Below are 13,097 nucleotides of genomic sequence, written 5' to 3' on the forward strand. Positions count from 1 at the left end.
TGGTGCTACAGTCTGAAGGAGCTCCACATCAGAACCTTCCTCAAGTTCTAATTTCTTTATTTATTTGATGTCCTTTTGTTTTCGCAAATAGACCATAAAAATACCATACCATATATCATATAAACACAACGAAACACAGGTGTGGAAGATCCACAAATATAAAACTAAACTGCCAAATAATTGTTCTGATGGTGTAAGTAATGTTGGTCATTGTCTGTCTTCAAACCTCTGTAGAAAAGGGGAGCAATCTACATCATCACTGTGTTGAAAGATAAAACTGAAAATCAAAGCAATGCGTTTTGTGCATAGAAAGGATCTGTAGTGTACATAGTCATCAACAGAGGATAAGCATCATGAGACAAAGTGCATGTTGACATTTTTTATAGTAAAACAGTTCTATTTTTCAGATGTTATTTTTTTTGCATTGATATGTGTCATGTAATAATTTTATGTTGTCCAATTTCTGTTGTAGTTAATTATATAACCACATCAAAGTTTTCACTGGTACAGAATAACGTTGGAGGGTGTAATGTGTGTGTGACGGTCCATTTAGCTTCATAATCGGATCCTCTTAAACATGTTCCTGGGCATCCCCTCCCATAACATATCCTTTATCTACCCCTGCTCCAAGCGTGCCTACTTACAATACACTAAAAGTCAGTATATATTAATAATATTAATATGAACTGCAAGACATTTGTCATTAAGTGTACAGAATAATGTCTGTGTATAGTCAATTAGTGCAATTAGTGTAAATTGAATCCCACACTGATGAGCTCAGTCAGGTATGCTGTGCAGGACGAGAGATGGTTCAGTGCAGGCCCAGGAACAGGAGGGACAATCCCTACTCAAACAAACAGTAGCACTTCATTTGAAGGGCACCTACATAGCTATTTCCACACATTCATAACCACTTACTCAGTTTTAAAAGCAATCGTTGAACATTTATGAACTTGTACCAGTATTCACAAAAGTTGTAGAACAAAGTAGACTGTGTTGACACAAGAAAATACACGGCAAGGCAAGAGCAACTCATGTTACGTCATCACACCACACTTATTTTACCCATAACACAGTCCCCTCTTGTGTCAGTACAGTGTAATTTATTTTATGGCATTTTATGGCAGATCTTGTGTCATCTTCCAGGTACAGACATAAGCTCTTTGTGAATTACATTATGAGCAACACTGCTTTGTAAGTGGTTGACCACAGTTGACCGGGCTTGATTCCTGATTGCTGCATGGATAAAAGTGTCTGCTAAATTGCTGGTCTTCATCTCCATTACTTATGAATGTGATGTAAAATCATGATGCAGGTACCTTTCAACTAAAGTGTTATAAACAAACAAAAATATATGTATGAATGGCACAGCAAAAATGTCAGTGTCAACTTGAACTGAAAAGGCTTTCTGACTTTACTGCATCCGAGTTTAATTGTTGTGCATTTCTCTCACAGACATACACAGGTACAAGGTTGTGTGGTTGAAAATGCTTAAATAAATGAAGCAGGGTGCTGGTATTCTTAATTGGTCAAATTCACTGGATACATACAAATTATTTTTGTATTTTTAGATATTTTTTTTACATTTTAATTGTATGTAATAATGTCTTGTGAATATGAATACATCCTCTGAGATCTACACTGATGTCACCTCCATTTCCTTCTCCAATCCTAATCCTGATTATTGATAATCATCATTAGTGATTCTATAGATGTTTGCCTAAACTGCCACTTCCTGTGTCTAATGAGTTATATAAACAAATTACATGTTATGTTTTAACTAAAATATGCATTTCCTAAAGGAAGTACCAGTGAATGCAATGCAAAAGAAATTAACTTAAAATACATTTTCTGAAGGAAATACCTGTACCAGTATTTAAGGAAAAGTAGAAGTGGTTGCTAGGTTTTTTCTATAGGTAATTTAGGTGGTTGCTAGGTAATCATAGTGGTTGCTATGGTGTTTGCTAGGTTGTCATTATAGTAGTGGTTGCTAGGTGCTTGCTAGGGTAATTGAGGTGGTTGCTAGGGCGTTGCTAGGGTTGTCATGGTGGTTATGGTCATTGAAGTGGTTGATATGCTGGTTGCCAGGACATTGCTAGGTAGTCATAGTGGTTGCTATGGTGGTTGCTAGGTTATCATTATAGTAGTGGTTGCTAGGTTGTTGCTAGGGTAATTGAGGTGGTTTGAACAAAGTTTCTACGTAAAGACAATAATAATAAGTATAAGAAGCGACCGGATAACAATACATGGCATTTCATGCACTGTATTAAGAAACTTAGGAATAACAGTACAGGGCATTCATGCAGTAATAAGAAAAGTAGGTATAACAATGCAAGGCATTTCATGCACTGTAATAAGAAGCCTAGGAATAACAATACAGGGCATCTCATGCACAGTAATAATAAAAAGTAGGAAAAACAATACAGGGCATTTCATGCACTGTAATAATTTGAAGAAGAAGAATAGGAAGCCAAGGAATAACAATACAGGGCATTTCATGCACTGTAATTATTAACTTAATGATTCAGCATTGTGGGGTAAACTGACATTAGGGTGAGCTGACATTGGCCTATGTCTGTCAAGTTGTTGACATAAGCTTCCTTTGCATCTGAGTAAAAGATGTGTGACTGGGGGTGCACTGCAATTTTGTAAAATAAATTGTTCTTAGCTCCTTTCTCCAGCAGAGGGAACTATTTAGCAGTTCCAGATGTTTTCTCTCACAGGCGGGAGTCATGGTGACTCCCAGCGGGCAGTTTTCTTATGGAATTTCATAGAATCTATTCAACATTTCTGTTGTAACATACCCAAGTAAAAGGTCAAGCCCTTGTGTACTGAACTGCATGTCATTATTTCTGAAGAGGAGATAAAGTTATAAACAAATTCAAAGGCAAATATAAACAAAGGCGTTTTATTTTCAATAAAACAAAAAACACACGCAAACACTTCCCCCATAAGGGACATTTATTGTCATCGTCTGTTTGTGGTTCACAGTGACTCTAAAGCAGTCTTTCATAGGATATTTCTGCTTTGATGGGTCTCTTTGATGTAGCAGTGGTTTTCTCTTCTCATAGGCCTGCTGTGTGGTGTCTGTGTGTGTCTTCACTCCTCCTGATTTTCCAGCTCCCCCAGAGCATCTGTCAAACTGAAATAAAATAAATCCACTTAGTAACCTTAGGTACAAGTTGCTTGATATTGAATATACGTATTCTTTACTACAGTTTGCATCTTACATGTTATTACAAGGGCTAGATTTAGAGTAAGGGTCAGTCATTTGCAACAGTGTGTTCATTATATCAGTACACATTGTTATTATATTTTACTCTTTATATTGTACTCTTCATTACTTAACTTACTTAATTACTGAACTTAACTATGTGCAATAAAGTGGGAGCAGTCCACCATGATCATGAAAGCAGGTTTAGCAAGATGATTAGCCAGGGTTCTGAGACTAAGGACCCTGGTTTAGAGACTGAGTCAAATATCTGCAGAGACAATGAATTATTGAAGGGAGAAAGGCATGCTGGGAGACTGAGGTCAAAGGGCAATAAGGGGTTAGCGGTTCCTAATGGAACCTGTTGCAGGAGGCACAGAGCTCATAAATCGTCTAAAGGATGCTCCTCTTACACCTTGGTTAAAACAACATTCACTGATATGCTTACTGCTTTCAGACTGAGGTTTTGGTTTACAGTCTATTTGTTTATACAAATAGATAAGGTTTCAGCGTTTCTCAAAGTGTGGGGCGCAGAGACGTGCCAGGTGGGGCGCAAATGGACACAATAAACTGGAGAAAACAACGACTACGTTTTTTCACTGTCTGACACTGTGATAAATATGTTTAAAGAACTACGTTTAATTTCTATGAACTGTGATAGTTCGTTGAAAGGTAAAATGTAATTGTAGTGACTAGAATCAGAGTAAACTGATAAAATATAATAAGTTAACTCACTTGAACTTGGCTTTGGGCTGCTTAGGCTGCTTGGGCTGTTGGGGCTGTTGGGGCTGCTGGGGCTGTTGGGACCATGGCATGCTGTCTTCCCCGTCCAGCAGGTGGCGGTAGGTGGCGATCTCGGCCTCCAGCTTCATCTTCATGTTCAGGAGGGCCTCGTAGTCCTGGCCCTGCTCTGTGACCTTTGACTTTATATGCCCAAGCTCGGCCTCCAGCTGACGGATGACGTCGTTGTACTTCTCCATCTCACCGTTAGAGCGTAGCTCTGTGCTGCGCAGCGTGTCGTCAAGAGATGATTTCTGTAGTTACAAAAAATATATAAAGAATACTATAATGTTTCTTGTTAACTAACATTAAAAGTGCAGTCCCCAATCCTGGTGAAAGGTTGTTGATATTTGAGCTCAACAGCCAATCACATGCAACCCTCACTTCCGTGAATATTGTTGATTGCTGCAAGAGAGAATTTTTTGGTCTGAGCGGATTTCTTTGTGAGTAAGGACTGTGTCCGAACAAAACACAGTCTTGAGTTTTTTGTTGCACACACTGAATAGACACCTACAGAGACACGAGGAGATTATCGCTGAATTTAAAGAAAACTCTAATGAATTAGAGTGAAAGACTCCACCTTTAACAAGCACATAAAGATAGGATATTTTTGACATATACTGCGGTAAACCTCATAGGAACTCCTTCATCATAATGCACTGATCAACACACTGCATGTGTTAGTGTGTATGTGTTTTTGTGTGTGTGTATTTATGTGTGATTGTGTGGGAACACCCGCTTGTTAACCCCCTTGAGGACTTTCATTATCTCATCACATCACCTTTCATCTTCCTTGCTTTTTTGTTTCTTATACTGTATGTGCTAAACAGAAAACTAAAGGTTAGGGTGTGTGTTTGTGTGTGTGAATGGGTGTGTTTTGTACCAGGCTCTGTTGGGATGCCAGTTCTATCTCCAGGGTCTGTATTTGCCTCCTCTGGTCATTCTTCTCCATCTGTGCTCCCTGCAATGCCTCTGTGTTCTGAGACACCTGAACCTGCACCTCGGACATCTGAGATGGAGAGACACAGGGGTGGGGGGATGATGAGAAAGGAAGCAAAGAGAAAGGACTAAAGGCAACAGAACATTATAATTCCCATTAGATATTGTTCAAATGAAATGAATACAGTAATGTACAAAGAGAGCAGAAAGTGTGTGTGTGTGAGTGTGTGTGTGTGTGTGTGTGTGTGTGTGTGTGTGTGTGTGTGTGTGTGTGTGTGTGTGTGTGTGTGTGTGTGTGTGTGTGTGTGTGTGTGTGTGTGTCTAACACCCACCTGGTTCTCATGCCACATCTTGAGCTCTTCAACGTTCTTCAGAGCCAACTTCTCATAGTTGGCCCTCATCGAATCCATGACATGAGCGAGGTCCTGTCCCTTAGGAGCATCCACATCCACCTGCACTCCTGACTGGGAGATGTGACCCATCATGTCTGACACTTCCTGTTTGAGATGGACACACAGGAAAAGTAGGTGGATATCTGCGTTGCTGGTGTTCCATTTATGACTCCTTCTTTTGAGACAGGCAAAGAGAGCAGATGAGGCTAAAACAGGATGAATATCTAAGTTGATGGCTTTACATTTATTATGACAGCCGCTGCTCCACCTCCCCACATATCACACAATATCACAGACTTAGACTTCCCCCATACACTTAAAATGTGCAAAGGCTGTAGCCCCACGTGGCTGATACACAACATAAGGTTGTGTCCATTGTTAGTTTTTTAAAACAATGCCTTTACTAAAAGCCATATACTTTACAGAATGGGCTTTTCCATCTTTATCTAGATGGGACACTTAGGAGATACTAAGGCCCAATCCCATTTCTAATCTCTACCCCTACCCTTACCCCTACCCCTTTGCCCTCGCTTTTTCAAACGGAGCCATAAGGAAGGGGTAGGGAACGCTAGCCCTTCGAAATGGGATAGCCCTTCAACAATTACGTACGTCATCAGTACGAAGCATTAGCTGTTACGTTACAGGAGAGCGACAGCTGTCACTCACCAGACATAAACAAACATGGCGCCTGCAGCTGTTATTTACACAATGCAACATTTCATCAAACAAGTTTTAAAATCATGAATTGCAAAGAAAATACTTTCATTTGTGTGATGCTTTCCCTGCTGTTTCCGACATTTTTAAATGGACTCGCGCGATGTTTGTTCTTTAATGATCACGGGTTCGCAATGCATTGAGGGAAATCAGTCTACCCCTCCGTTTGAAGTGTGCCCTCGGAAAATCTCCGTTTGGAGGGGTAGAAAGCGCTTCCCCTTCCCCTACCCCTCTGTCTTAACGTGAATTGGGATAGCACTACCCCTACACGTGAACGCGCAAAACGGAGGGGAAGGGGTAAAACGAAGGGGTAGGGGGAGAAATGGGATTCAGCCTTAAAATGAGTGGGAGAGCAACTGGAGAGGAGCAATGTATAGTCAGACTCTATAATCACCATGTGCTTCCTGAGACTCAAACTTTAGACCACGTATTATTAGCACCTGGCTCCCCTCCCCAATTCATGTAAATACTCTTTTGAGGGACTTGGATAGTGAAGACTATCCAAAATGATCTTGTAAGTGCAATCTGTAGGGTGTAGTGACTCACATTCTCATGGTTCTTCTGCAGGAAGGACAGCTCCTCTTTCACAGACTCAATCTCACCCTCGATGTTCATGCGGACGAGATTTGTGTCGTCAATCACCTTCTTCAGCCCAGCAATGTCTCCCTCCACAGACTGACGAATGGACAGCTCAGATTCATACCTGACCGACACAAAACACACACACTCAGTGTGTGCACACTGTGGGAACATATACACACATGGAGGCAGTATGCATACATGATCGAAGACATATAGCAACCGTATACATGCATGGTATGTACCGGCATGATAAGAGACATATAGAAATAGCATGTATGGTGAGAGATATAGAAATAGTATGCATTGTATATGGTCTCTAATATATAAATAATACAATACATATATATAATATATACAATATATACACAAAATGCAGAGAGACATGCAGGAACAGCATGCAGGCATGCATGACGAGACTCACTTGACTCTGAAGTCATCAGTAGCAAGTCTGGCATTGTCTACCTGCAGCACCAGGCGAGCGTTATCCACAATCATGTCAAACACCTACACACATACAACAGTACAATATGAGCACTCTACACACTACATATACATATACACATACAACAGTACAATATTAACACTTTACACACTACATATACATATACATATACATATACATATACATACATATACATATACATATACATATACATATACATATACATATACATATACATATTCATATACATATACATATACATATACATATACATACACATATACATACAACAGTACTATATGGAAATGGACAGTACTATATGAACAGTCTTCACACTACATATACAAATGCATATACATATACATACATAAATCCATAATTCTGCTTGCCTAACTGTTTGAAGAAATGATGTGAGGTTCTTTTAATGTTAGACAAATATATATTTAGTACTCATACTTTATATACTTGTGTTGGACTTAAATAACAAGGGATTGAGACTCATGCATGCCATATATTGCTTATTGCTTCAAATTATTACAGCAAAAAAAATCAAGTCCAAGATGAGTATATTTATTATTACTTTATAAACTTGGTTGATTTTTGCTTTGAAGAACTATAGATGACCTGCTGCAGCTTTATCCCCCACTGAGAGGGATTCTCTAACCCACCACAGCAGCTGCAGTTCACATCCAGACCCCCTAAAGAGCTAACACAGTGCAAGGGTTGCAGACCTAGACTTTCTCAAAATGAAGACTCTACATCTCAAAATAATGAGAAACTTTCTCAAAAGAATGACTAGGCATCTCAAAATGACACTCATGAGAAAGTTATTACTTTGAGAAAATAACTCAACTAACTTACTTTGAGATACTAAATCAATAACTCTGAAAACAGCACAACACTGGTTTTCAGAAGTTCCCCTCAGGGATCATATGACAATCTGTGGCTATGTGCGTTCGTTTGAGTGTGAGTGGGTGTGTGTGTGTGTGTGTGTGTGTGTGTGTGTGTGTGTGTGTGTGTGTGTGTGTGTGTGTGTGTGTGTGTGTGTGTGTGTGTGTGTGTGTGTGTGTGTGTGTGTGTGTGTGTGTGTGTGTTTCACATCTGTTTGGCATTACGTCGCTTAGTCAGAACTTCTGCATTAAACAGACCTGGCAACACGGCAAATGTTTTGAGGTGCATTTTGGGAACAGCAACTTTGTTTGTGTATCTCTGTCACCATGGATACCCACTCATAAGATGAGGAAACTTCACATTTGTGAAAAGCAGAAGAAAGTAGTAAATGCTGTAAGAGGAAGAGAGAAACCAGAGGGAAATGCACAAAGGGGGAGCAATGGCTGCCACACCCTACATTCACCAGAAAGGAAATGTGATAGTTCACAGCTCAGGCTTTCCTCTGGCCATGGGGGGAATACTCATGCCAGTGACAGAGAGACACGTTATTTCACTCAGTGCAGACAACCAGACCCACATTCCTATAATTAAGTCATTTTGTTTAAGATTAGTTTACATAGAATATAGAAAAGACACAAGAGTGGTATACAATATCTTTTTTCGAGGGTTGCTGCAGGAGATTTGAGATTTGTTAGGAAACCATTTCCTGTTCAGTCATGCCGCCCAGTAAGTCTAAGTACAAACACATACATACATACATACACAGACGCAGACACACACACACACTGTCACACACACATACATACTCACACACATACATACACAGACACACACTTACATACACAGACACACACATACATACAGACACATACATACAAACACTGAAACATTGTCACGTACAGACAGACATTCATTCACACACAGGAATTCAGACTGGCATACACAGACAAGCAACCCCCCCCCCCCCCCCCACCCCACACACACACACACACACACACACACACACACATCCACACACACAATGCCATACCTGCTTCCTGAGGTCGTCCAGGATGGCATTGTAGCGGCTGTAGTCTTTGGTCTCCGGCCCACTCCTCTCCAGCGCCTCCCTGATCTGGGCCTCCAGCTTGGCATTGGCCTGCTCTAGACTGCGCACCTTATCCAGGTAGGTCGCCAGGCGCGTGTTCAGGTTCTGCATCTGGCCCCTCTCGTTCCCCAGCGCCGCCCCCACACCCCCCTGGTGGGACGCCCCCGCCAAGTTCCTCTGGGTGAAGGCCGAGGATGCGGTGATCCCGCCGGGGGCCGCAGAACGGAGGCTCGATGAGGAGGAGGAGGAGATCCGTGCGCCATAGCCCCCTGCCCCACCGTATATGCTGGCAGCACGGTAAGCTGGGGCTGAATGCACGGAAGACATGCGCTCTGATCTGTAGCTCATGGTGGTGGAGAAATGGGCAGAATGCGTGAAGAATTAGAGGAAGGCTGAGAGAGTTGCTCTAGCTGGGCTGCAGAGAGGAAGAGCGACACAGGATAAAGGCATGGGTTTTATACCGGAGCCTCCCACACCCACTTCCCGTGTGTTCTCTCTCTTTCCCTCAGTCTCCTCCCATCCTCTCTCTCTCTCTCTCTCTCTCTCTTCCTCCAAAATACAAACAAACTGACCCGTTACCAAGGCACTGACTGCCCTGGTGTCTCCCCCTCCTCAAATTGCATTCTTGTTATTACTCTCTGGAGGGGCTAAGGAAAAGTTATTGTTGGTCACATATTGTACCCATATTTTGGATCCTACTCTGTGATGTGACAACAGTGCAAATTATTTGTGACGGAGACATACGAACAAACTCACAGTCTCTGTCAATGTAATTTATGGATAAATGTACAGATGTAAGTTTCACTCACTTACATAAAACTTAAATTTGTACATTAGGAGAGAGGCTCTTAGAGTTTGTTATAGGCCTCTGAAATAGACGGTACTTTTCTTGCAAAGTAAGCTACACGCAGGCACATAAATAAGAAGTTGACAAACACTTTGTTCTGGGAGCTTAATTGTTGTTTATTCCTTTGCTTGCTATTTTTCTTTTTTTTCTCCATTGCACAGAAGTTAGTCACCAGGTCTAGCATTTGCTCACGCACACACACACACACACATATGCACATGCACACACCGGGTGAATCATGTCCCTTGTGTTCACATTTTGTTCCCTTTGTGAAATGAATACTGAGCATGCAGTGTGAAAAAAACATTTTAGAACCATCTAAGATTCCCACTGGCTATACAGTTATGCATCTCTCCTTTTCTCTCCCTCACACAAATACACACCCACACACACAATCAAACACACAAACTTTACTGTACACACACATTCCCATTGTTTACTAACCTCACAAAGCACTCACACACAACATATGCTATCAATAACATTTCCATCACAAAACACTGGTCCACACGGTATTCTGTATAATGACAACCCTCACCCAGCCAGTTCCATCTCAGGTTTTTATTGTTTGCTTTGCATCACGGAAATCATTTGCAGCTGGTCCACACTTACTGTAGTGTAGACTTCTGACTCCAGTAGCGCTGCTGATGACTTCTGTCATTCAGACAGTGCCGCTAAATGAGGACTGAGATGTAGTGTAGTAGTGTACAATTTGCTGTAAATGTGGTATTGCGTTTAATCAATAATCTGACAATTCGTTTTCAAGGAGAGCCTTTATTACTGTGGTCTTTACATTGCTTCTCTCTTACTTGGGAACCCGGGCCAAGGATTAACAAAGCCTGTCTGCACACATTTCATACAGAAAAGTTAAACAACAATAACTTTTTCAATTATGAAATTTAAAAAGCTTTAAAATAACATAACATTGTTAAATGATAAACAACAAAAGACATTTAAAAGATAAAGTAGTAGACATAATCACATAGTCTTACAGTCAAGCATCCGAGGACTACTTTAAATCCTCCCACACATCTAACAATCCCCACAAACTGACCTTCAACCTCATCCAGCCCCCTTACCCCCACCCCTCTTTCCATGGCTACATAAAACAGTAATTACCATTCCCACAAACAGCTTTCTTCCCAAAACTCTTCATGTCTTTTTACAGAAACACACCAATACTCTCTTATCCCTGGCAGTGTCTGGTCCACACCATGCCACATCACTTTATCTAGAACTACACTAACCCAAACAAGCTGCATTACTATTCCTTCTGCTTTGTTCAAAGACAAATTAACCTTATAGCATACCTCTGATTAAACATTGTGTCAGTTGAGTCTGAATTGGACTTGGGTTCTGTAGAGATAAGCAGCACAAAGAGAGGCGGAATAAAAGACTGAGTTCGGAACAGTGAAGGGAAAGATAGGGGGAACAGAGAAGGGGAAGACTGGGCACAAAGACCAATTTTTCCACACCACAGGAATTCCAGCTGCCCTCCCCCTCTTCGCCATCAATGCAATGACGTGAGCATGGCTGATGCAGGCTGAAAAATGTGCAGTCTGTTGGAGTCTACCCATCTGGAGAAGATACACGTTCATCTGCATGTTGAGATGTAGTACAAGCAGATGCATGCTGCTTGTATCTTACTTTATGATCATTTTTATCTTAACTTTAATTCTATCTCACGTTATACTTTGCACACTCTCTGTAATCAAAACACAGTAGGAAATGAAGTAATACTTGAATGTTTCAAGAAAACACAACTTTTTTTAAATAGTATATTCTGAGATATGAGCATATCCTGAAACCCTGGGTTACACTTTTGTGCCTGCACAACAAGGCGAATATGAAGTGAGTTGATTATTTCCAGCTGAATTGGTGCAGTGTCTGGACTGTAGAATGACTGAAGGAGTATTTTTTTAAGCAAACGCATACAAACGAGAGCCTGGCCGTATTCTGTTGCCTTTCCCTGCAGATTAGCTATTGTTTCCAGTCATAGTTTAATTATTTAGCTGACGCTTTTGTCCAAAGTCATGTACAAAACTATATGGTAAAAATAATAAGTAACAATATTTATGAAGGAGGCCTTTCTAAAATTAAAAAAGATGTGAATAATTAACATCTCATAAACAATCAAACAGGGGTTGGTCAATTATAAACAGGTAACATGCAAAAATGGATTTGGCTACTGGAAACTTTGCGCTCAAAGATAAGTGAAACTCTCCTTCAGGATGCTTTTAAAATCGTTTTTTTTTGTGTGAGTAGGTGAGGGAATAGTTGTTTCTGGTGAGCAGGTGAACAATTTGTTTCTGTTCTTCTCTGTGTGTTATGACTGTCACACTTCTACAGTGGAGGGACAAGGGACGGAAGAGAACTAGTAGACGAAAAAAAAAAAGGGGAGAAAAAAACGAATACTTGTGTTGCATGAGTCACACATCCTCTTTTTTTCTTTTTTCCCTAGCTGCGAACATTCCTGTCACACAAACTTGATGAGTACCTTATGACTGTATGGCAGCAGTCAGCTCCATGAGGAACATGAGAATAAAAGATAACTGTTCTCCAGAGACAGACATACTAATTTCATGATAGTTGTAATGAGAGGAATGAAGTGAAAAAGTATGAAAGGATTGGCAATCCTCTGATGTATGTGGTCAGTTACACAACAACTAGGGCTTTCATGCACTGGACTATAGCAACACTCTTATCAGAGACCAGTAGGCGACTTAGGCTTTAGTCTCTGAGACTGGAGTCGCCTGTTATATGTAGCCTGTAGTAGTCTGTTATATTAGGTGGAGGCCAGAGGTGGTGAATCATAAAGCTGGGGAGATGCTGGAGCAGAGAGAACCACAGGAAATGGAGATAGTTCAGGAAATGAGTAGGAGCTGCAGGCTGATGTAAGACTGATGTAGGGGTTGGTGTGAAATTTGAAAAGAAGTGAGTAATGTTTTGGAAGAGGATTAGGAAAAGGAGAAAATCCTGTGGACCATGTTTTACTTTGTACTTATGGCAAACGTTAGAATATAACTGTGCACAGGTTATGAGATGGTAAAGTCGTGATAAGGAATACTGATTCTTATTTCCAGTTTTAGTTTTCTATATCCTCACGATTCAGATGTCAATATATTGGGAAGTTACAGTTAGGACACTCCACCAGGTGGCACTTTTATTTTGATAACAAGCTCCTTAAATGACCACCGGACGTACTTGTACGT

The 13,097-nt window shown here is 40.8% G+C and overlaps 1 protein-coding gene across 1 annotated transcript; it reads right to left on the reverse strand.

Moving 5' to 3' along the window:
• Positions 1–2,892: 2,892 nt before the first annotated feature.
• LOC308370996 (keratin, type I cytoskeletal 18-like) lies at positions 2,893–9,443 on the reverse strand. Its single transcript, XM_080845774.1, has 7 exons — positions 8,982–9,443; positions 7,040–7,122; positions 6,583–6,739; positions 5,263–5,427; positions 4,875–5,000; positions 3,947–4,245; positions 2,893–3,142 (listed from the first exon to the last, which is right to left on the reverse strand). The coding sequence occupies exons 1-7, from the start codon at positions 9,384–9,386 to the stop codon at positions 3,100–3,102; spliced, it is 1,278 nt and encodes a 425-aa protein (XP_080701900.1). The 5' UTR covers positions 9,387–9,443; the 3' UTR covers positions 2,893–3,099.
• Between the last annotated feature and the right edge of the window lie 3,654 nt (positions 9,444–13,097).

Source organism: Sprattus sprattus (assembly GCF_963457725.1).
Source record: "Sprattus sprattus genome assembly, chromosome: 10".
Lineage (NCBI taxonomy): Eukaryota > Metazoa > Chordata > Actinopteri > Clupeiformes > Clupeidae > Sprattus > Sprattus sprattus.